Here is a 23,401-nt window from a genome sequence, read left to right as displayed (position 1 = left end):
ATGGGAGTTGTAGTTACATGCAGCTGAAGAGCAATAACTTGTGGCTGGGGGTGATGGGAGTTGTAGTTCAACAGCTGGAGAGCTAAGGTTGCCTTGTCCCTGTTCTAGCCGCGTCTCTCGGGAGAGTTCTTTGGTTCATAGAGTATTTGGGGTGGGAGACGCCGTGTGGCCCAGGAACCAGACTCTGTAACTATATGTCCAGCTTTAGGCATGCCCACTTTTGATGTTGCTGTATAAAGAGTCAGGCCATTGGTCTGTCTAGCCCAGATTGTGTATTCCAGGGCTACACAACTTTGGTCCTCTTGGACTACAACTCCCATCATCCCTGGCCACTGTGGGGATGATGGGAGTTGTAGTCCAGCAGCAGCAAGAAGGCTGAAGTTGGGCAGCCCTGGTCTACTCTGACTGTTAGTGGCACTCTAGGGTCTGACTGGGGCATAGGGAGATCTTTCCCATCACCCTGCTTCCTGTTACATAAGAACAGCCCTGCGGGATCAGGCCCAAGGAAGCCCATCTAGTCCAGCATCCTGTTTCCCATAGTGGCCCACCAGATGCCTCTGAGAAGCCCACAGGCAGGAGGTGAGGGCATGCCCTCTCTCCTGATATTGCTCCCCTGCAACTGGTATTTAGAGGCATCTGAGGCTATACGTGTCCCATAGCCCTCAGACTAGTAGCCATTGATAGACCTGCCCTCCATGGATTTATCTAAACCCCTCTTAAAGCCACCCACCACATCTTGTGGCAGAGAATTCCATAGGTTGATTATGCATTGTGTGAAAAAGTACTTCCTCTTGTCGGTCCTAACTCTCCCGACCTTCAGTTTCATGGGATTGACCCCTGGTTCTTGTGTTGTGAGAGAGGGAGAAAAAATGATCTTGATCCACTCTCTTGAGTCCATGCATAATTCATTACGCCGGGGCTTGAACCTGGAACCTTCTGCGTGCCTTCCCGGAAGTTACCACGGTTAGCTCAAACTGGAATTTGCAGACCCGCTTCCAACCAGCCTCTATTTCGAAAGTAACCAGCATTAATGTATGCTTCTTTGTTTGTTTAAAATATTTATATCCGGCCCCTCCAGGACCACAGTACTCAGGGCAGCTCACAACAGTAAAACGATACCAGCAATATAAAATTTAAAACGGTAAAACAGAGTGTAGAATAAAACCAGTTTGCTTTGGGAGAATATCTCCAGATTTTCTTGGTATTTTCTTTCCCCAGCAGATTTTCTTTGTCCAGATGCCTGCCACAACTGAAGCCCAATCCAGATATTATGCTGGACGCGTGTACAGATATCTGTACACTTGTGCATGTGTTTGTGTGAATGACTGTAGCTGTGTTCATTTTAAAAGTGAACCTGGATACAGGCCCTTCAAATGCAGGGTGCAGATAGGAGTTGGACACTGTACCTGTGTTCAGCATAACATGTGAATCACTGTGCCTGTGTCCAGATCTGTACCTTTCTACTCTCGTATGAGTGTCGAACGTAACGTGTGAATGGGCCTTCAGAAACCCCGCTCATGTGTACCTGGCAGGTGGGTGCGAGACATCCCACAGAGAAGAGGAGGCCTGCCTGAGGAACTCCAACTGTTGCTGGACTTCAACTCCCATCTTTGCCGCTGGGGGTGATGGGTCTTGTAGTCCAGCAACAGTGCCAAAGAGCCTTTGTTTGGCCACCCCTGCAGCAGACCCTTCCCTGATGGTCTAAGAGCCCTGGCCGAATCGGAAGTCGCATCGCTCTGGGTTACAAAGATGTACCCGTCTTCCGTGGTCCGGAAAGGTGACCTTGAAATACGCTGCTCGACTGCAGTGCAAGTTTCACAGCGTTATCAATCAGCACTTGTTAAACAAACTCCAGTTGTGATCAATCTCCAGCTCCACTCAGCTGATAGGCGACTCAGTTATTTGGTTCCCTCTTGGAGCAGGGCACATGTGCTTGGAAAGTGTTGAGTAAAAATAAATAAATCCACAACTTTCCCGCCCTCTGACTCTGCCCTTCCTGCATCAGATGCCAGGAACTCTTTCCCCAAAAATACCACCCTGATGCTCTTATCAAATCCTGCCTCCTTCAGGTAGCTTTTGGCATAGCTCTTAGTTCCTACGTCCCACTTCTACCAAGCCTAAGTATATGCAACTGAATTAAGCAGCCAATTCCCCCTTGTTACCCTGGTCTCTGTCACTCTCCCCTGTGTCTAATTCCTGATTGCAGTCTTCTTGGGGCAGAACCCCCATTCGCACATTACGTTGATCTCTCGCATGAGTGTGCCGTGTACATTGCTACAGATCTGTCCACAGGTACAGTGATTCACAGGTTCTGCTGGACGCAGGTACAGAAGTACACTTCCTATCTGTACCATGCACATGAGGGGCCTGTACCCAGGTTCACTCTTGACACTAAATCACAGGTACAGCCATTCACACAAACACATGTACGAGGGTACAGATCTGTACCCTCGTACAGCATAATGTCCAAACAAGAACAGCATCCGAGATTTTAAAAACAAACAAAAGAAAGAAACAAAAATTAAAGGGCAAATGCCTGGCGGTAAAGAAATTTCTTTAATAAGGTTTTAAAGGCTGCAAGGGAGGAGGCAGACCGAATCAGATGGGGCGGGGGGGAGAATTCCAAAGTGAAGGGGCAACAACAGAGAAAGCCCTTCCCCAGGCCACAGTACTATGGACCTCCCTGAGACCAGGGACCGAAAGAAGATTGCTGAACTACTGCTGGGAGGAGAGCTGGTCTTGTGGTAGCTAGAATGAATCAGCCCCTTTGCTAAGCAGTGCCTGCCCTGGTTTGCTTTTGAATGTGAGGCTGCATGTGTGAGCACGGTAAGATATTCCCTGTGGAGGATTGGGGAAGAACGTCTGGGAAGAGCATCGGCCTGCTTGCATGCAGAAGGTCCCAAGTTCCCTCCCTGGCGGCATCTCCAGATAGGGCTGAGAGAGAGATTCCTGCCTTCAACTTTGGGGAAGCCGCTGCCAGTCCGTGTAGACAATACTGAGCTAGATGGACCCAGGGTCTGACACCGTATAAGGTTGCTTCATGTGCTGCTTGTGGGTTTACAGAAGCATGTGGCTGGCAACTGTAGGAAATAGGATTCTGGACTAGATGGTATGATTCAGCAGGGCTTTTATATTGCTAGCCGTAGTGGTTGGGGATAGAGCCTCCATGTGAAGGGGCAGTCTACCCCAGGATACCTGTTGTCAAGGGAATGAAATTCTCTCGTGCCTCCAGCCCTGTATAATGAGTTTATAGAAGATCTGAGTTGGTGGAATCCTAGGTTCCTAGGATTTCCCTGTATGAGCAAACTGAATCAATCCCACGCAATTAGGTGCTTGCGAGGGAAAATAGGTCCATGTCTGTGCTTCTCTCCCAGAGGGTGGGCCAGTGGATATATCATCCAAACAGAATTGCTGTGGGAACCCATGTGAAAGAGCAGAAACCAAGACTGGATTGCCAGTTAGATGCCAACGCTCTCACTGCATGCCATACCTCCAAGCATACTTTGCCTGCCAGAGACCGGGCGTTCTGTCTTTTTGTAGTCAAATGCCCTTTGGAATAGTTGGGCTATCTGGGAGAGCTGGTCTTGGGGTAGCAAGCATGCATTGTCCCCTTTGCTAAGCAGGGTCCACTCTGGTTTGCATTTGAATGGGAGATGACATGTGGGAGCACTGTAAGATATTCTCCTTTGGGGATGGGTCTGCTCTGGGAAGAGTATCTCAGGTTCCAAGGTCCCTCCTTGGCAGCATCTCCAAGGTAGGGCAGAGAGAGATTCCTGCCTGTAACCTTGGAGAAGCCGCTGCCAGTCTGTGTAGACAATACTGAGCTAGATGGACCAGTGGTCTGACTCAGTATAAGGCAGCTTCCTGTATTCCCAAAAGGTGCAGGCAGAAGGAATTAAATCTTCGCAAAACCACTGCAGATGCAAGCTGAATGCAATCTGGTGTCTTCCATCCTGCCTGTCCTAGAGTCAGTGTGAATCTTTAGCTAATATCCGTCCTTTTTCTCTTCTCCCCCCCCCCTTTTTGGTGTGGTAATTTCTAGTCTATGGGAACTTTTTCTTCCCCCTCTCCCTTCTCCCCACCTTATTTCCCCTTAGAAATGGCAAAAGGCGGGGTGGGGATTTGGGCTATCGTTGAACCCTTGACAGACGTTAAAATCAACGGGTTTAAATTGCTGCCAAACGTGGACATTTCCTGCCCGAACCTCGAGGGCATTTTATTAAAGGGGAGGGGAGAAGTGGGGGGGGGGGGCGAAATATGTAAGCCAGATCCCAGAGTGACTCAGGGAGGATTGGAACTTGATCTTTTGCAATTCATAGGCTTCAGAAATTTCTCTCTAATGAAGAACATATGGCCAAGTGAGGTGTCCTTTAAAATTAGGGCTGAGCCGAACTCTGTGCAGGAAGGGAGGGGCAGATATTTTGGGATTGCCGAAAAGATATACCCCTTTCCCCGATTGATCCGCGGTGGCTTCAAAAGGGGTCAGAAGTGTTAAGGAGAGCTGGCCTGGTGGTAGCAAGCATGCGTTGTCTGCTTTGCTAAGCAGGGTCTGCCTTGGCTTTCATTTGGATGGGCGACTGCTTGTGAGCGCTGTAAGATATTCCCCATTCGTGGATGGGCCTGTAGCTCCGCCGAAGAGCATCCTTGCATGCAGAAGGTCCCATCTTCACTCCCTGGTAGCATTTCCAGGTAGGACTGGGAGAAACTCCTGGCTGAAACTCTGGAGAGCTGCTGCCACTCTGTGTAGATGATACTGAGCTAGATGGACCTATGGTCTGATTTGGGATAAGGCAGCTACTTATGTTCCTAACATTGCCTCTGATTGGTTGTACAGGAGAGCCTCATTAGATGTGGATTCTATATCTGCGGTTTTGCATAGTCACAGGTATCCAATTGATACCTGACCAGGAGAGCGGGTCTTGTGGTAGCAAGCATGACTTGTCCCCTTAGCTAAGCAGGGTCTGCCCTGGTTGCGTATGAATGGGAGACTAGAAGTGTGAGCACTGGAAGATATTCCCTTTAGGGGATGAGGCCGCTCTGGGAAGAGCAGAAGGTTCCAAGTTCCCTCCCTGGAAGCATCTCCAAGATAGGGTTGAGACTGAGAGAAGTCAATTAACCAATCATCTTTATTCGGTCAACTGACCAGCAAATAGGGCTGAGAGAGATTCTTGCCTGCAACCTTGGAGAAGCCGCTGCCAGTCTGTGAAGACAATTCTGAGCTAGATGGACCAATGGTCTGACTCAGTATATGGCAGCTTCCTAGGTTCCTATTATCTGTGGATTCAAAGGGGTTAAAACTCATGTATCCGTGTTTCCTAGAGGGCTGAAAGTGACCACCGAATTGATTTCCGGCCACCATTTTGTCTGTGGGAGCTATTTTGTAGCTAATTTCGGCCAAAATAAATTGGGGGGGGGGTTTCCATAGTTTCGGGGACCATTTGGGACATTGCTGGATGCCAAGAGACCCATGGAGCGTGGTAGGGCTGTTTCGAATTTGGCCCGTTTTGGTGTTTCGTGGGTGTTCTGGTGTAGCTTTTTCTGAGTCTGGGAACTTAAGCCCTGCATACACATAGACTCAATGACTCATTATCCACGGTTTCGTTATCCGTGGTAATATGGAACCCCCGTGGGTAATGGAACCCCCATGGATAATGAAGTCCACCTGAATAACATCCCAATCGATTGGTTGTATAACATCTATAACATCATGATGGAGTCCGGAAACCAGAGCTGTCCAGGGGTTGTTGTTGGTTTTTTTAAAATCAAGTTTCTAGTCCTTATGAACGAAAGCATTGGCTTGAAAATGCAAAGGGGTTTATTGTGAGACCTTCAGAGCCAAAGACATGTTTAGGAGGATTTCCAGCCAACAGCGGAAAGATGCCACATGCCCAGCAGACAAAGTCTGCAAAAAAAGTCTGAGCTGTTCCTACAAACGCTGGCGTCGGTGCTCATCTGTTAGCGGCTCTTAATCCCTGCGTATGACACAGGGAATAGACATGGGTGCGTCTTGTAATTCACATAAAGACGTCACTGAATGATGGATTTACTCCTTTGGCACAGAAGGTTCCAAAAGTAAATAAGATGAAAGGCGGGCGGTGTGGTCCGCACCGTTTGTTCCAGGGTTACACTTTGTTATTACAAGACTTCTAGGCGGCTCCTCCCCTCCCTTAAGAGAGTCCTCGAGGCGGTTGATTTAAAAACAATCCACACTGGAAAACCGATTCTCGGAATACAAACAGAAAGGAAGGGGAGAAAAGCAGATGGGGAGGGGGGACATTCCAGAGGAAGCCAAGAAATTCAAAGGTGCAGCAGGACAAAAAGGTTGGCAATGGCAGATGGGGAAAAAGAAGGGCTGTGTTGGTCTCCAGAGGCAGGGAGTTCCACATTCTAGGCACAGCCACAGAGAAAACCCGCTCCTGTGTTGCCACTAAGCCTGCTTCAGAGGGTGGTGGGACACGCAGAAGGGTCTCTCCCACTGCTGTCTGGAGACAGTCAGGATTGCGCAGCGAGAAGATGGTCTTTTAGGTGTCATGGTTGGAGAAGGGCTGTCGCTCGGTGGCAGAGCATCTGCTTTGCATGCAGAAGGTCCCAGGTTCCGTCCCTGGCAGCATCTCCAAGTAGGGCTGGGAAAGACTCCTGCCTGAATCCTTGGAGAGCTGCTGCCGGTCAGTGTAGACCGACGGCGAAGGTGTCTCGGTAGAACGGGCAGGCTGAGGTCCTTCGGGGAGAGGCTAGGACCAGAGGGTGCCTGGCTGGAGAAGGAACTCGGGTACCTTAACCCCCTTCCCAGCATACTTGGGCGGCCTCAAGGAGAAAGAGGCAGAGGCAAGGCACAGCCCCGAAGGGTCTCGACCTCCAGAAGAGCTGATGGTTCTCATCCCTGGTCTGAGGAGGTCATGGGAATATCCGCAGCCCTGGGTGTAAGGAGGGTGTTGGGTGCTGGTGGCTATTGGTGTTTCCATCTCCAGACTAACGTGCGTGTCTCTGGCTTTCTGCCCTGCCCCATCCCTCCTCCTCCAAGGTGAACCCCACGCCGCAGGAAGTCCGAGCTCTGCTGAAGATGATGTACTGTCCATACTGCCGAGGGTTAGTAGCCGTCCTGCCGTGCTACAATTATTGCTTCAACGTCATGAGGGGTTGTCTGGCCAATCAAGGGGAGCTGGACGCCGAGTGGAACAGCTTCATAGGTGAGTGCCGCGTGGGAAACACAAGCCGCACCCCTCGGCTGCGCCGCATTTCCTCTTTATTTCCCGGCCTGTGTTGGCCATCGCCGGTGCTTTTGAAGCAGCTTACAAGAGAAGACAGTCTGGAGAGGAGAGCTGGTCTTGTGAGGAGAGGAGAGCTGGTCTGGTGGTAGCAAGCATGACTTGTCCCCATAGCTAAGCAGGGTCTGCCCTGGTTGCATCTGAATGGGAGACTTGATGTGTGAGCACCGGAAGATATTCCCCTCAGGGGATGAAGCCGCTCTGGGAAGAGCAGAAGGTTCCAAGTTCCCTCCCTGGCAGCATCTCCAAGATAGGGCTGAGAGAGATGCCTGCCTGCAACCTTGGAGAAGCCACTGCCAGTTTGTGTAGACAATACTGAGCTAGATGGACCAAGGGTCTGACTCAGTATGCGGTAGCTTCCTATGTACCCTAGTGCCGATTGTGTTAAATGCCCGCTTGTTTCCGCCTCCCGTTCCCTTGCTGCAGGAGCAGCAACCAAGGCGATGGAGTGGGTCTGAAGGTGGAAGAGAGGTCTTTTTCTGGCTCGGATTAAGATCCAAGCCAGAGAAGGACTTCTGGGCCTGCAACACTCGCCATGTTCAAGGCAAGCATTACGAGCTGCGTGGTTTGTGTTTCTGAGCCTGTGGATGTTGGCACATTGTCACTTGTCTCTAGCCACGCACCTGATCATCTCTGGTGAACAGGAATCGCCTCCAGGCAACCAAAGGGGGAAAAATGTTTCTAAAAGGCACAAGCGTTAGGCCTTTCTCACTCCTAGTGGGGATATCTCCTGTGCTACAAATGGCTTTCAGGTTATCCTGATGGATGAGTTTGTAAGTTGTGAATATAGTGGGTGAGCTTTCTATGGGCTAGTTTCTTTCCCGGGTTGCTCTAGCCTCCAAATGATTTTTGGGACGTTACCACTGTACCGTTGGCCTTTGGCTATTGTGGCTGGGGATGATGGGAGTTGTAGTCCAACTGTGTCTTGTTGTAGGGACTGGCCTTGGGCTCTTCTCAGCACCGAGGCTGAGAAACAGAATGTCATAAGAGAGGATGTGAACACACTGCCTTGATTCATCCAAGGCTGTAACTAGAAGAGTTCACAGCTGAAAGAGCTACAGCAGAAAAGGATGTGGTGTGTGTGTGTGTCTGTACAGAGGAGAAGGCAGCATGCCAAAGGCGTAAAAGGACAATCTGCTAATTGTAGAAGGCCATGCAGAGCTCGTAATGGCTGGGGAGGGAAACCCTCTTATGGGATGAGTGTGGAGTAGCATTCACACGAAGTGAGAAGACTGCTTTCCTTCCGAAATTGGGATGTGGGGCCCACATATTCTTGTATCAGCAGGCTGTGACCACTGCTGGTCACTCGTGCTTAATTTATATAAAGCACTCGTAGGCGAGATCCGTCATTTACTGAGCAAAGTGCGTAGATCACACACACTGACAGGAAAGTTCAAGCCTTTTAAGTATGATAGAGTTTTTGCAAAAGGGGAAGTAAAAGAAGGGTTTGCAAATGGGAGGATTTCAACTGCAAGCATTGATTTTATTGAATCTTGTGTATGGGGAATTTGAATCATGCATTGAAAGCTGAGAAAGATCTGCTTCTCTTAGGCATGATGTCGTTTTTGAATTATTGACTGAGTGTTAAAAAACCTGTTCAGAACAATAACAAAATCTGCTGTGGTGGCAGGATCGTGTATGCAAAATGTGGGATCTGTAGGCAGTAGGGAAGTACGATTGTGTTTCACACCACAAACAGCTCTTCAAAATGTATAATATATTTATTTGCCTTTACTTACTGCAGAATTTTGAGCTTGCCTTTTTCTTTCCACAATGGAAGAAGTCAAGGTGACTTGTGCAGCTGGTGTGACCCCCACATAGAGCACTTAGTGGGGAATTCTCCCAGCCTTCGAAAGGTGAAAATGAGGATAGAGATTAGCAACTTGTCTGGAGGGCAGACAGGGCTTGTTTCTGTCCTTTCAGTCCTCTTGCTTCCTATTCCCAGAATTCTGTGAGGTTAGAATTCTGGGTTTTGGAGTCTGCAACAAAAGCACCAGATTCTGTAACCGGTAAAAATGATGCAAATATCCTGATGTCTGATTATTATTCTGCTTCTGCTGTCCTGGGGCAAAGGCAGGGAACTTAAATGTAAGGATTCTTGCAAGGGAAGGCATGCCAGTGGTCAGTCTGGAAGGGCCAGAGGGCAGATGCCTAGTCAAAATCAGGCAAATGGCCAGGTTCCAAAAGATGGCGCTCCTGCACAAAGGATGGCACAGGAGTCTGTGTGACTTCTCTTTCTGACAAGTTGTTCAGCCTGAAGAGCGAAGCCTGAAGCAACAGTTGCGTGTCTTATTATTGAATAACCTAAGCAACTGAAGCAAAAAGCAGCTGATAATATGACATACAAAAGGAGGAGAGGAGGAGAAAGCTGGCCTTGCGGTAGCAAGCATGACTTGTCCCCTTTGCTAAGCAGGGTGTTCCCTGGTTTGCAGTTGAATGGGAGACCTGTAAGATATTCCGTTTAAGGGATGGAACTGCTCTGGTTGCTTGCATGCAACCTGCTTGCATGCAGAAGATTCCAAGTTCCCTCCCTGGCAGCATCTCCAAGATAGGGCTGAGAGAGATTCCTGTCTGCAACCGTGGAGAAGCCGCTGTCAGTCAGTGTAGACAATATTGAACTAGAATTCAGGCCTCAACTTAGGCCCCCCAGCTGTTTTTGGGCTACAGCTCCCATAATCCCCAGACATAGTAGCCAATAGCCAGGGATTATGGGAGTTGTAGGCCAATATCTGCAGGAGGGCAGAAGTTGAGCAGGCCTGAACTAGATGGACCAATGGTCTGACTTAGTATAAGGCAGCTTCCTGTGTTCCTATGAGATATATAAGGTCATTCAGGCCCTGATTGATTCCCTAGATCTCCTGGCACTGCTGAACTGCAGTACCCCTCTCTGGCCATTATATGAGTGGTGCTGTAGAGCAGCAAAGATTGAGCCAGTAACTCCCTCTGCCAGGAATGTCTTCAGCTGCTCTCATCAACATTGTTCCAGATGGACCAATGAAGTTCTCGTAATTTCACGAAGGGGGTGTTAGATGGGCATTTCATAGCCTTCTTAGGGAGGCTGTTCCATAGTTCCAGTGCTACCACCAAGAAGGCCCTGCTCTAGGCAATCGCCAGATAGATGGGACCGCAGCTCAGTGGTAGAGCATCTGCTTTGCATGCAGAAGGTCCCACATTCAGTCGCTGGTAGCATCTCCAGGTAGGGCTGGGAAAGCCTCCTGCCTGAAACCTCACAGAAGTCGCTGCCCGTCAATGTAGACAACACTGAGTTATATGCACTTGGTAGAAGGCAGTTTGCTATGTTCCTTAGGTTTCCGAAGCCAGGTTTTAATGGTTGGTAGGGGAAGGGACCTAATGGTGCAGCGGGGAAGTAACTTGCCAAGGGAGCAAGAGGTTGCTGGTTCGAATCCCTGCTGGTATGTTTCCCAGACTATGAGAAACACCTATATTGGGCAGCAACGATCTAGGAAAATGCTGAAAGGCATCATCTCATACTGCGTGGGAGGAGGCAATGGGAAACCCTGTATTCTACCAGAGACAACCACAGGGCTCTGTAGGCGCCAGGAGTCGACACCATCTCGACGGCACAACTTTCCCCTCTAGGGGAAGGGAAGGTACACATCATCCAAGATGTTCTCCTGCAGTAAACAAGCAGGTGATCGTGGTTCCAAATGTGTTCCAGGTCACCGTGACCTGTGCCCGGGGGCACATTGACTTCCCCCACCCACTCATCTTCTCCGTTGTGTCATGCCTCCATGAAATGTGTTGGTGTCTTGTACTACGGCCAACCTTAACCAATGTCAAATGCTGCCGCCAGGGGATTTCCCGTTTGCCACGATTAGTTGACAGAAGCACCGGCCTGATCTTAGCGGGTGGTAGGAGCGGCTGGCTGTTGCTTCGCAGCAGCTCCGACGCCTCCCTTTTCCTCCGTCCAAATCGTTGCTTTTTTGGAAAGCAGAACACCCGGCTTAATTGCCTTTTCGGTGGGTGGGTGTTGCCATTCCTGCAATAAAGTCTGTTTCTTCCTGGCACTCCTTGATCGGCGTCTGAAGCCTTTCCAGCAGGAGATACTCTCCAAGACCCATGGTGGTTTTGCGTATCTGTTTATGCCTGGCTCCAGGGTTCTGTATTTCTCTCTCTCTTTGCCCTGCAAAGGAAGCCCACATTCTTTAGCAGTGCTGTGTGTGCGCCCATGGCTGCATGGCTCACAAAAGCCCCGATCCCTGCAGCGTTCCCGAGGACTTGGGCATGGCCTGCCAAATTCTGAGATTTCGCCAAAAGGCCCGATAAGCGGGAGGAAAAGTGGTATGTTGTTTTAGTCTTCTGAGGCCAATGGAAATAGTTGTTGATTTTAAACATTTTTTTTTCCTTTTAATTTTTAAAAGAGCAACCAGGGAAGAAGCTAACCTTTCTCTGTGTTTGGTCTGTTTGTGGTGATCGTTCCAAGATATCAAGGAAAACATCTTGGGAAACTAAGACACTTCCTTCTGGCTCTTGGTAGCAACTGGGGGGAAAGCAGGAAAATTCCAGGAATTTTTGTTTGTCCCTCCCCCCCCCACATTTCCATGTTTTTGGTGGGGGCGGGGACGCACCAAGAAAAAATGTGGTGGGGGGAACCCCGCCCATATTTCCTGCACTTTCATGAGTCTTTCCCAAGTCCTTCATATCCCAAGTAATAGCAGCTTTCAGAGCTCTTGGAAGCTTTCCAGAGCAGCTCTGAATGTCCGTTGGAGTCATGTTCCACTTGCCTGCTGAACGCTTCCATTTTGTTGGGATGTCAAAAGCATTTGTCCCCCTGCGGTGGTCGCCAGGAGTCGACACCGACTCGACGGCACCACCTTTCCTTCCCTCCGCCCCCTATAACAGGCCATGCATGTGGAGGGCAGTGGTCATCGTGCAGGCGGATGAAAGCTGAGTGTGCGAGAAGCCAGTCGTAGTGCTGGGTGGGTCCTGGGTGGGAGAAGGAGAGGCCTCTTTGCAGCCAGGCCTGGCTAGTTGGGGCTGTGGATTGGTGTGGGGCTCAGGGAGTACTTTCCAGGGGCGTAGCGTCTATTGGGCAAGCAGGGACAAATGTCCCTGGGCCCAGTGAGTCAGGGGGGCCCCAAGTAGACCATGCTGCCCGTGCCCCACCGCCGCTTCTTATCTTGGCCTCTGGCATGGGGTGGGGTGATTGGGACAGGCGATGGGGGTAGGCCTCTCCTCTCTGGCTGAACTGTCTTCCTCCACAGTTCTATTATTATTATTATTATTATTATTATTTTATTTTACATTTATATCCTGCTCTTCTTCCAAGGAGCCCAGAGCGGTGTACTACATACTTGAGTTACTCTTTCACAACAACCCTGTGAGGTAGGTTAGGCTGAGAGAGAAGTGACTGGCCCAGAGTCACCCAGCTAGTTTCATGGCTGAATGGGGATTTGAACTCAGGTCTCTCCAGTCCTAGTCCAGCACTCTTAACCACTACACCACGTTGGCTCTTATTATGGACGCCGCATGCTTGTGACATGTGACGGGCATGCAACATCCCTAGTTGCACTGCTCAGGTGCACAGTTCAGCGAGAGAGGAGACGCCCATGGGTGGTACATGTGAGCACTGTAAGATATTCCCCTTAGGGGAGGGGGCTGTCGCTCTATGGTAGAGCATCTACTTGCATGCAGAAGGTCGCAGATTCCCTCCCTGGCAACATCTCCAGGTAGGGCTGAGAGAGACTCCTGCCTGAAACCTTGGAGGGCTGCTGCCAGTCAGTGTAGACAATACTGAGCTGGATAGACTAGTAGTCTGACTCTGTTAAGGCAGCATCCTATGTCCATGTGACTGCTTCCAAATTGTCTGGCAGACAGCCTGTCTGGTCACCAGCCCCGGAGAACTTACTCGCGTTCGGATGCCTGTTTTCCTTAAGATTTCAAAGGCAGTCTCTGTCAAGATGAGTTTAGAATTCTCAAGAACTCACCAATGATCGGAGTCAAGTAGCTGAGAGTGTGTGTGTGTGCTGATCTTTTCCAAACAAACCAAGCAGGAAGACCTGAAACACAGTATGAGTAAACAATGAGAGGAAGGCAGATGGGTTTGTTTTATTTCAGATGATTTGCTCTGATTGCAAAATTTCAGGGAAGGGTGCACTTTGAAGAGTCTGGAATCTTTCCCCCCCAGGGCTTAGAATACCAGAAAGAGTGGGGTGTGTAGAAGAATAGGAGTGGAAGGAGCAGAAAGATGGGCACTTATTTTATTTATTTAACATATTTTTATACCGCCCAAAGCTTATTTTTTTTCTGGGCGGTTTACAACAAAATAAAAACAGAAAGTAAAACGTTAGTTAAAACAAAAAATTTAACACATTACAACAATTTAATTTTTTAAAACAATATTTTAAAACAGCATTAAAACCATAGTAATTATAAATGTAGTAATAATAATAATAACAGTTATATCTGGTGCATTGTGTGGCAGATGTTTGTCTGTTTGTTATGGAACTTCCGACTACAAACAGACAAACATCTGCCACACAATACACCAGATATCACTGTAGTCAAGAAGAAAGAAAAACAAGTCAAAATAATCGACATAGCAATACCAGGGGATAGCAGAATAGAAGAAAAAGAAATAGGCTGTGGCAGAAGAATACCAAAATAATCCCAGTGGTAACTGGCACCCTAGGTGCAATTCCAAAACAACTTGAAGAGCACCTCAACACCATAGGGGCCACAGAAATCACCATCAGCCAATTACAAAAAGCAACTTTACTGGGAACAGCGTATATTCTGCGGCGATATCTATAATAACAGCAACAACACTGATAATAAAATTCAGCCATCCCAGGTCCTTGGGAAGGACTCGATATCTGGATAAAACAAACTAGTCAATAACACCTGTCTGACTGTGTAAATAATTAAATAAATAATAATAATTTTTAAAAAGCCTGGGTGAACAGATGCGTCTTTAAAGACTTTTAAAAAGCTGTCAGCTTTTCGCTAGGGAGTGCATTCCAAAGCCTCAGGGCAGCTGCGGAGAAGGCCCATCGGTCATGGTTTCCAGAATCAGCAGGTCTCTGAGTACCTTTGTGACATCAGTAACCGCCTTCTGCCCATACCTATTTGCATGATTACAAAACCCTGGCCGTAACTGCATATGGCTACAGCAGGCGGCAAGTAGAAGTGATGGGCATAGAACGAGGAGGCATGAAGGAGGCCAGCCCCCAAAGGTCTGGGAGGAAGTGGGTGGTTTTTGCTGACTGTGATTGGGGATGGTGGGAGAACGGCTTGCACGGAGCAATACAGAGGAGAAGAAAATCCTCAGGAAGTTTTAGTCACGATCGTAAGTTGCCTTTAGGCCTGTGTGTTAAAATCTTCAACTCCAGCAGAAACGTAGCGCACCGGAGGCTGGTGTCAGGCAATACTCGCTCTTTCCAATGGAAGGGGAGAGCCTTTCACCAGAATCGGAGGCTGTGAATGGGGCACTGCGTGTGAAGGTGCATGGGGCCACCTGGGAACCTCCTCCCAGCACTTTCCCATGGGGTAGCTTTTCCTTTTGGAAGGCTGAGTAAATTGGGATGGAGGGTGCAGAGGCAACAGGCTGGAGAAGAACACCTCTTTTGCAGGACAGAAGTGACTGTATGTGACCCTAACCAACCTGCGATTCTCCTCGCTGTTCTTGGACTACAGCTCCCATCACCCCTGGCAAATGTGGCAAGGGATGATGGGAGCTGTAGTCCAAGAACAGCTGGGAGAGTCCCAGTATAAAGACTGCAGAGGGTGCAAGTTCGCCTGTTTGGGACAACAGACTCCATTCCTCTTTTCCTTAATCTGTGTTGCTGATGGCCACAGTGAGAGCAGGGGCAGTGAGGTGGGAATCTGAATCGTGGAGTTGATTTAAAACCAAAACAAGGCAATGTTTGTTCTCAGCATGGGCGCATCTGCAGTGCCTCACACGCCAGTCCCAACCCCTGAAAGCTCCTCTCTTGTGTTCTGTCTTAGACTCCATGCTGCAGGTGGCGGAGAGACTGGAGGGACCTTTCAACATTGAATCGGTCATGGACCCCATTGATGTGAAGATCTCGGACGCCATCATGAACATGCAGGAGAACAGCATGCAAGTGTCTCAAAAGGTATGACTAGGGCATGTTGGTTACCTAAGTGGCGCAGCAGGGAAATGCTTGACTAACAAGCAGAAGCAGATGAAAATCCAGGTCTTGAAGAAATCCCAGGCGCTCAGTTGCTGGGGCACCTAATAGTTTCTGCTGGTATTTGGGATCCACTTTTGGAAGAAGGAACTGACCACGTGTGGATGGGACATGAAAGAGAGCAATAAGATTGATTCCACTGTCGCGTCCTTTGACACTTTGCTCTTCCACCAGTAGCTGGAAGTGGAATTTGTGATTCCACAGATGTCGCGCCATATTAGCCACTAATGGCCAACCCCAGGGCCAAGAGCCTTTTACATTTACTTCTAAGTAAATCGCATTCAGCAATGGTCCCCTGCAACTTTAATTGGAAGCTTCCTTCTTGCAGCTTCTGTCCTCGTAACCATTTCCTCTTCAGTGCAGCCTGAAGACGAATGCATTTTATTTATTTATTTAGCTAGCTAGCAAGCTAACATCGCCACTTAATTGCCCTCCCTTAAACTAGCCAGCTTTTGTTCCCAGGGAGAGTAGAGCTTTCTTTTGTTCTTTAGTTTTTTCCTTTCATAGCGAAATAGCACTGCTTTGATGTAAAAGAAAAGATGAGCACATCCCCTGCTTAACTGAGCAAAGAGGCACTTTTAAAAGTGGTGATTCTCTTTATTTAGCAGGGGAAGAGCAACTGGCCCTATCCATCCCTCCAGTAGCTGTTGCTGGTGTTTATCTTATGTTTCTTTTTTTCTTTTTTCCCCTCCCCCCTCCCTCCCTCTCCCCCCCTTCTCTCTCTCTCTCTCTCTCTCTCTCTCTCTCTCTCTCTCTCACACACACACACACACACACACACACACACACACACACACACACACACTCTCTCTCTCTCTCTCTCTCTCTCTCTCTCTCTCTCACACACACACACACACACACACACACACACACACACACACACACACACACCATCTATCTATTTATCTACCTACCTACCTGTAAACTGCTTTGGGTACTCTTGTTGAAAAGCGGTATATAAATATTTGTCTTAGGATGAAAGGAAAAGAGTAATTATGACACACACACACCCGGAACAGATTAAGGGAATATATCAACAATTCCTAGCTTGGCTGAGCAGGAAGCAATAAAAGGGGCAAAAGCTACAAGGAGGAAGCTTTTAATTAAAGGTGCATTCACTATTGAAGGAGTCGTCAGTGTTCCAAAATACATTTTACTTTCACCAATCAGATCTGAAAAACATGAGAGCAGTGAATGCCATTTAGACTCTCTGTACAACGTGGGCAAAAGCTGGCAGTTAAGAGCAAAAGGCTATGTGGCCGTAACCAAAGAGAACTTCCTGTTCTCATGTTTTCATTGGGCTTGCTTGACCTGGAGGGGTGGCTGAGAATGAATATTGATGATAAATCTGGAGCCGTGGATAACCACTGTTCCGGTAACACGGATCCCCCTTAGGGTGTGCAGTTGGGACTTGGTAGCAACGGGGAGGTGGGACAGAAACTAGGTTCTGAAGCCGCCGTGTCCTCTTGGCCTAGGTTTTCCAAGGATGCGGCCAGCCCAAGATGTTGGTACAAAGCCGAGCGTCCCGCTCAGTCTCGGAAGGTAGCTTCAGTGCACGTTTCAGACCCTACAACCCAGAGGAGCGGCCGACAACAGCAGCTGGCACAAGTTTGGATAGGCTGGTGAGTGTGCAGAGAGTCGTTGTGTGGTCTGTTTGGGCCAGAATGCTAAGCAGTGTCTGTCGATCCTGGTCTGGTGGCAGCAAGCATGACTTGTCCCTGTTGCGAAGCAGGGTCCACCCTGGTTGCATTTGAATGGGAGACTAGAAGTGTGAGCACCGCAAGATATTCCCCTCAGGGGATGATGGAGCCGCTCTGGGAAGAGCATCTGCCTGCTTGCATGCAGAAGGTTCCACGTTCCCTCCTGGGCATCTCCAAGACAGGGCTGAGGGAGATTCCTACCTGCAGCCTTGGGGAAGCCGCTGCCAGTCTGTGTAGATATTTATTTATTTTATTACAGTTCTATACCGCCCCATCCGAAAGGCTCTGGGCAGTACACAATAAGTAAAAAACAAAGGCCAAATCATTTGAAACCAATGTAAAAACCAATTTAAAGCAATTCAGAATCGTTTAAAATCAATTGAAATACTTTAAAAAATAATCTAAAGGCGTTGGAAGGCCAGGCCAAACACGAAAGTCTTTAGGGTTCAGGTTTCTGGCTCTCATAATACTGAGCTAGATGGAAACACTAGTCTCTGACTCAGTATATGGCAGCTTTCTATGTTCCTATGTGTATGATTGCGGGTGGGGTGGGATTTGCTTTGAAGTGCATTTGAATCCATGAGGGCCAGAAACCTGATTTAAAGTCAGAACGGAGTTGCACCGTTGCCTGTAGTACGGTGTCCACCTGAATACACAGCTCTGCCTTGCCCTTTATGTCACCCCCTGTCATGTGGCTGCCTCATTTAAGGACACAAGACCTACCATGTTGGATCATGGCAGGATCCATTGAGTCCATCCACAGCTGACAGGACGCCTCGTGAAGTTCAGGGCAGATCAGCTTGTAGCCATTGTGGCGGGGGGATGATGGGAGTTGTAGTCCAGCGGCGTCTGGGGACCCCCGCTTTAAGACCCCTGGTTTGCAGCGTGTTCTCCTTAACAACAGGTGACGGACGTGAAGGAAAAGCTGAAGCAGGCGAAGAAGTTTTGGTCTTCTCTGCCCGGCAACATCTGCAACAGCGAGAAAATGGCCGCCAACAGCATCAGCGAAGAGGAATGCTGGAACGGGCGAAACAAGAGCAGGTTGGGGCAGATTCTGGCTGCACTTGCGTCCTCTCGGTTGGTTCTCTCGGGAGGGGTCTGGTTTCAGCCAGTCCAACATCTGGACACCTGCTGCTCTTACGGGGTCATGGAAACGGCTTGCATTGGCTTCTCCCGGCCTCTGGACCGTGGCACCTTTCCGGCCATTGGCAGTCTCAGGCAGGAGCCAACTCTTCTTCAAAAGCTGTTAAGCCAGCCTTTCCCGAAGTGCTCCTTGCAGCAGCCAGAGCTCCCTGTAACGGGGATCCCCAGGTGTTGCTGACTACAACTCCCATCATCCCCAGCTGTAGCGGCCCTTGTCAGTGGATGATGGGAGTTGTAGTTAACATCTGGGGATCCCTGTAACAGGGAATGCCACACACAGTTGTAGTTTACACCCCTTCTCTCCAAGCTGTCTGCCTCCTTTGGGTTGGTGATGCGTGCGGGGATTTGTTGGAATGTCCAACAAATCTGGCGCTGTGGGGCATTTCCTTTTCTCGGCGATCTGGGTTGGCAGTTTTGGTACTGGAATGGGTTAATGCAGAGTTTCTTAAAACAGGGTCTCCAGAAAGTTGTTGGACAATAATTCCCGTCATCCCCTGCTGTGGATGATGGGAGTTGCAGTCCAGCCACAGGTGAGGAGAGCTGTTCTTGTGGTAGCAAGCATTATTGTCCCCTTTGCTAAGTAGGATCCACCCTGGTTTGCATTTGAATTGGAGATTTCGAGTGAGAACTGAGAGATATTCCCCTTAGGGGATGGGGCCGCTCTGGGAAGAGCACCTGCAAAGGTCTCAAGTTCCTCCTTGGTATCTCCAGGTACGGCTGAGAGAGACTCTCGCCTGTAAACCTGGAGAAGCCGTTGCCAGTCTGTGTAGACTTGGCCTGCTCAACCTTGCCGCCCCCCCCAGCTGTTTTTGGACTACCACTCCCATAATCCCCAGCCACAGTGGCCAGTAGCCAGGGACTGTGGGAGTTGTAGGCCAACATCTGCAGGAGGGCTGAAATTGAGCAGCCCTGGTGTACAGAATACTGAGCTAGATGGACCAATGATCTGACTCAGTATTAGTGGTATACATGAAATGTGTTTGCATTTTGTTCCAAGCTCGGAGCAGAAATGTGTGAAACGCGAGCTAGTGGTTCCAACAGAATGACCCTGTTACCTCTGAACGGTCCGATCCCATTCTGGCCGCCATTTTGGATTCAGAACAGAGTTGGGACGTTCCACCTCAGAATGGGGGTCATTCCATTCGGAGCTTGGAAACCCCCACCCCCTTTTAGGAGTGTTCTGTTCTGAGCTCGGCACACTCGAAACGGCCCGTTTCGTGGTGGAATGTTCTGACCTTGGAATGTTCTGCACACCCCTACTCAGTATATGGCAACTTTCTGTGTTCCTGTGTTCCTATCTAGAGACCCAATTTTAAGAACCCATGAGTTAATGGAGGGGGGCAGATAGCAATAGCACTTACATTTATATAGCCGGAGCTCTATAGCCGGATGTTTGGGAAATCTTTTGTTAGGGTGAAGATTAGTTTCTTCAGGCTCAGATCCAAATGGGCATGGCTATAATTGAACGTCGGGGAAGGAACAAATGTCCCTGGGCCCCTGCGGGAGTGCGCTGAGTTACATATTGTAGTAAGAATATGTCTTTTAAATGACAAAAACGGGGTTAAGCTTGCATGTCCGTTGGTCAGAGATGGCCAGAAATTACCTCAGAGGCCGTGTCTGGTCTCCATTTTGAGTGTGGGAGTCATTTTTATGGCTCTTAAAAAAAGAATTAAAAGCGGGAGGGGAAACATGATTTTCAGCTGAATTTTGGCAACTTGTTAACTTGGGGTAGGGGGCATCCTTGGATCCTGCAGATCATGGTAGGACACCTTATTTGGTCTGTTTTCACATTTTGGGGGTGATTTTTGGCAGCTTTTTAATAGTCCGGGAAACCCCCCCACATTGAGTTTAATACTCTGTTATCCACAGTTTTGTTAAATAGAGTTTAATACTCTGTTATCCGCACCCTCCCCAGAATGGAACCCCCGCAGATAACGGGGTTCTCCTGTATACCATTTGTCAAGAGATGTTCTCCAAGCGGTTTACATAGGAAAAATCAGTTTAAAAGAATTGAAGATGGTTCCCTGTCCCCAGAGGGCTCACGGTTTTAAAAGAAACCCAAGTAGACACCATTCACAGCCACAGGAGGGATGCTGTGCTGGGGATGGAGAGGGCCAGTTGCTCTCCCCCTGCTCAATATTGGAGAATCACCACTTCGGAAGGTGCCTCTTAGCTCAGTTAGCAGGGGGTCACCTATGCTTAATGAAACTGATGGTGGTGTTTTCTCCCCCCCGTCCTCTCGCCAGGTACGTCTTTGCAGTGACAGCGAATGGCCTGGCCAATCAGGCGAACAATCCAGAAGTGGAGGTTGACACTTCGAAACCGGACATCGTGATTCGCCAGCAGATCGTCGCCCTCCGCGTGATGACCAACAGGCTGAAGAATGCATATAGTGGGAATGATGTGGACTTCATTGATATAAGTATGTGTGACCCTAGCCCTTTTCAGACTTTATATTTTCTATGGGTGTACGTATGTCTGTAGGCAGGTACATGTTTTTGTGTGAATGGATGTGCCCGCGCTCATTTTAACAGCAAGACCCCGAAACGCAGGATACAGATAAGAAATGGACCCGCATTCCACAGGTGTGAATAACTGTACTTGTGTATACCGAACACAGGTTGCGTATGGGAGTAGAGCTGGTCTTGCGGCAGCAGGCGTGAATTGTCCCCTTTGCTAAGCAGGGTCTCCCTGGTTTGCATTTGAATGGGAGACCACATGTGAGCACTTAGAGATATTCCCCTTGTCTGTCTGTTATATTATAATGTCCTTATACAAAACTATGGTGCAGCCACACTTGGAGTACTGTGTACAATTCTGGTTACCACATCTAAAGGAGGACATTGTAGAACTGGAAAAGGTGCAGAAGAGGGCAACCCAGATGATCAGGGGCCTAGAGCACCTTTCTTATGAGGCAGGGCTACAACACCTGGGGCTTTTTACTTTAGAAAAAAGACAACTGTGGGGAGACATGGTAGAGGTCTATAAAATCATGCATGGTGTGGAGAAAGTGGATAGAGAGAAATTTTTCTCCCTCTCACACAACACTGGAACCAGGGGTCATCCCATGAAACGGATTGCCAGGAAATTTAGGACCAACAAACGGAAGTACTTGCCCACACATTTAGTAACACTTGCCTGCAGAAGGTTCCAAGTTCCTTTCCTGGCATCTCCAGATAGGGCTGAGAGAGACTCCTGCCTGCAAACTTGGAGAAGCAGCTGCCATTCTGTGTAGACAGTACTGAGCTAGACTGACCAATGGTCTGACTCAGTAGAATGCAGCACTCTATGTTCCTAGGAATGTTCAACCTAATGTGTGAATAGGGCTTCCATCTTCCCAAGAGATGGTTTTGTGTATTTGCACATTTCTAGCGTGCCCGACATCTGCATCTCTGAGCAGTTTATATAATATGTACCAAAATTTTAAAATGCAGCCAAACAACAATTAAAACAGTAACATAATTTAAACAGTTTAAACCAGGTGTTCTCCCACTTGCGTTTTCAGATGTTGGACTGGGAGGTGTAGCCCAACATCCGGGGGTCCAAGTTTGAGAAACCCTAGTTTAAAAGATTAACAATGCCAAACTTTAAAAATGTTGAACTAAAAGCCAGATCATTTCATTTATATTTATTTATTTAGCATTTTTGTTTACCACCCCAAACTCATGTCTCTTCAAAACTTTGTTTAGAATAATAAAACATAGATTAAAAACAAAGTTGAAACTTTAAACAGGTACAGGGCTGGTTGATGACGCCAGGGGTTTAGACCAGGGGTTAAAGGCCATTGTGGCTGGGGATGGAGAACTGGTCTTGTGGTAGCAAGCATGACTTGTCCCTTTAGCTAAGCAGGGTCCACCCTGGTTGCATATGGATGGGAGACTAGGAGTGTGAGCACTGTAAGAGATTCCCCTCAGGGAATGGAGCCACTCTGGAAAGAGCAGAAAGTTGCAAGTTCCCTCCTTGGCTCCTCCAAGATAGGGCTGAGAGAGAGTCCTGTTTGCAACCTTGGCGAAGCTACTGCCAGTCTGTGAAGACAATACTGAGCTAGGTAGACCAATGGTCTGACTCAGTATATGGCAGCTTATGTTCCTGTGATGGGAGTTGTAATCTGACATATAAGGGCCCAGGGTTGGAAATCACTGGTATAGACTGCAGCCTTTTTAGCTCCTTTAACAAGTTGTCTGTGCTTTCTTGTAGGCGACGAAAGCAGCGGAGAAGGCAGCGGGAGCGGCTGTGAGATGCAACAGTGTTCTCCCGAATTTGTATCCAACGTCACGGAAATAACACGGGATTCCAAGAAAATGGAACAAGACTCTGCTGCCGTTCGCATGGGCCTTTCTGAAGCTGCCCTTCTCCTTAGCATCTTCTTGTTCCTGGCAGGGCAAAGACAATGGAGATAACTGTGCAGCATCTTTTCTTTTCTTTTTTTTTTTAGAGTTGGAGAGGGGGGAACGGGGGGAAAGACATTGGGGGGATAAATTAGTTACAAGGCACCTAATTTCACTTTTATACCATCTAGTGACTTTGGGGGCAGATGGGTTGTTTGTAAGTTAATGGACTTACAGTGTACAGTTTTTATCAAGTTGCCACTGGTTTTGATGAGTTTTTTCCTATTCTCTCTCAATTTTTGGGAAGGGGAGGGAGAAAATAAACAGGGTTTTGGACCAGTTAGTCTGACCTGTTGACTGAGAAACCACAATAAACGTGGTTGACAAAGTGTATATACAGGCTTGTAGTTAGCTGTGCTTCTGTCTTGTTTTGTTTTTCCCCTTTTTATCCAGTTCTCTTCCTTGTGTGTGGTTCCTTCTTAAATTTTATTTTCTCTTCTTTCACCAGAAATCAACCAGAGTCCTATCTAGGCATGTATCAAGGATGCCTTTCTGAAATTTGAAATTTGTACAGGTTTCTTTCTTTCTTTTTAATTTATCATCTCTCACGGGCAGGGAAAGACACTGTCCAGCAAGCAACAGACGCCTCTTTTATGTCGTGAAGTTCCCACGTGTATCCATTACGCTAGATGCCTTATCGAAGAGAGAAGCCATGGCTAATCTTTTGGGGGGTTTCCAATCTTTAGATCAGAATGTGACGGGATTAGCCTCAATGCACCTGGTTCCCTGTT

The 23,401-nt window shown here is 48.4% G+C and overlaps 1 protein-coding gene across 1 annotated transcript in view; it reads left to right on the top strand.

Annotated features, from left to right (window-relative positions):
- Positions 1–23,003, top strand: part of GPC4 (glypican 4) — a 79,299-nt gene extending 56,296 nt beyond the window's left edge. The window contains exons 4-9 of the mRNA XM_053274059.1: positions 7,022–7,187; positions 15,234–15,364; positions 16,915–17,061; positions 18,044–18,180; positions 20,529–20,704; positions 22,480–23,003. Coding sequence (XP_053130034.1) covers positions 7,022–7,187; positions 15,234–15,364; positions 16,915–17,061; positions 18,044–18,180; positions 20,529–20,704; positions 22,480–22,682 — 960 coding nt within the window. The 3' untranslated portion in view covers positions 22,683–23,003. The remainder of the gene's footprint in view (positions 1–7,021; positions 7,188–15,233; positions 15,365–16,914; positions 17,062–18,043; positions 18,181–20,528; positions 20,705–22,479) is intronic.
- The last annotated feature ends 398 nt before the right edge of the window (positions 23,004–23,401 follow it).

This window comes from Hemicordylus capensis, chromosome 11 (assembly GCF_027244095.1).
Source record: "Hemicordylus capensis ecotype Gifberg chromosome 11, rHemCap1.1.pri, whole genome shotgun sequence".
Lineage (NCBI taxonomy): Eukaryota > Metazoa > Chordata > Lepidosauria > Squamata > Cordylidae > Hemicordylus > Hemicordylus capensis.
This window is presented reverse-complemented; position numbering and strand designations above follow the sequence as displayed.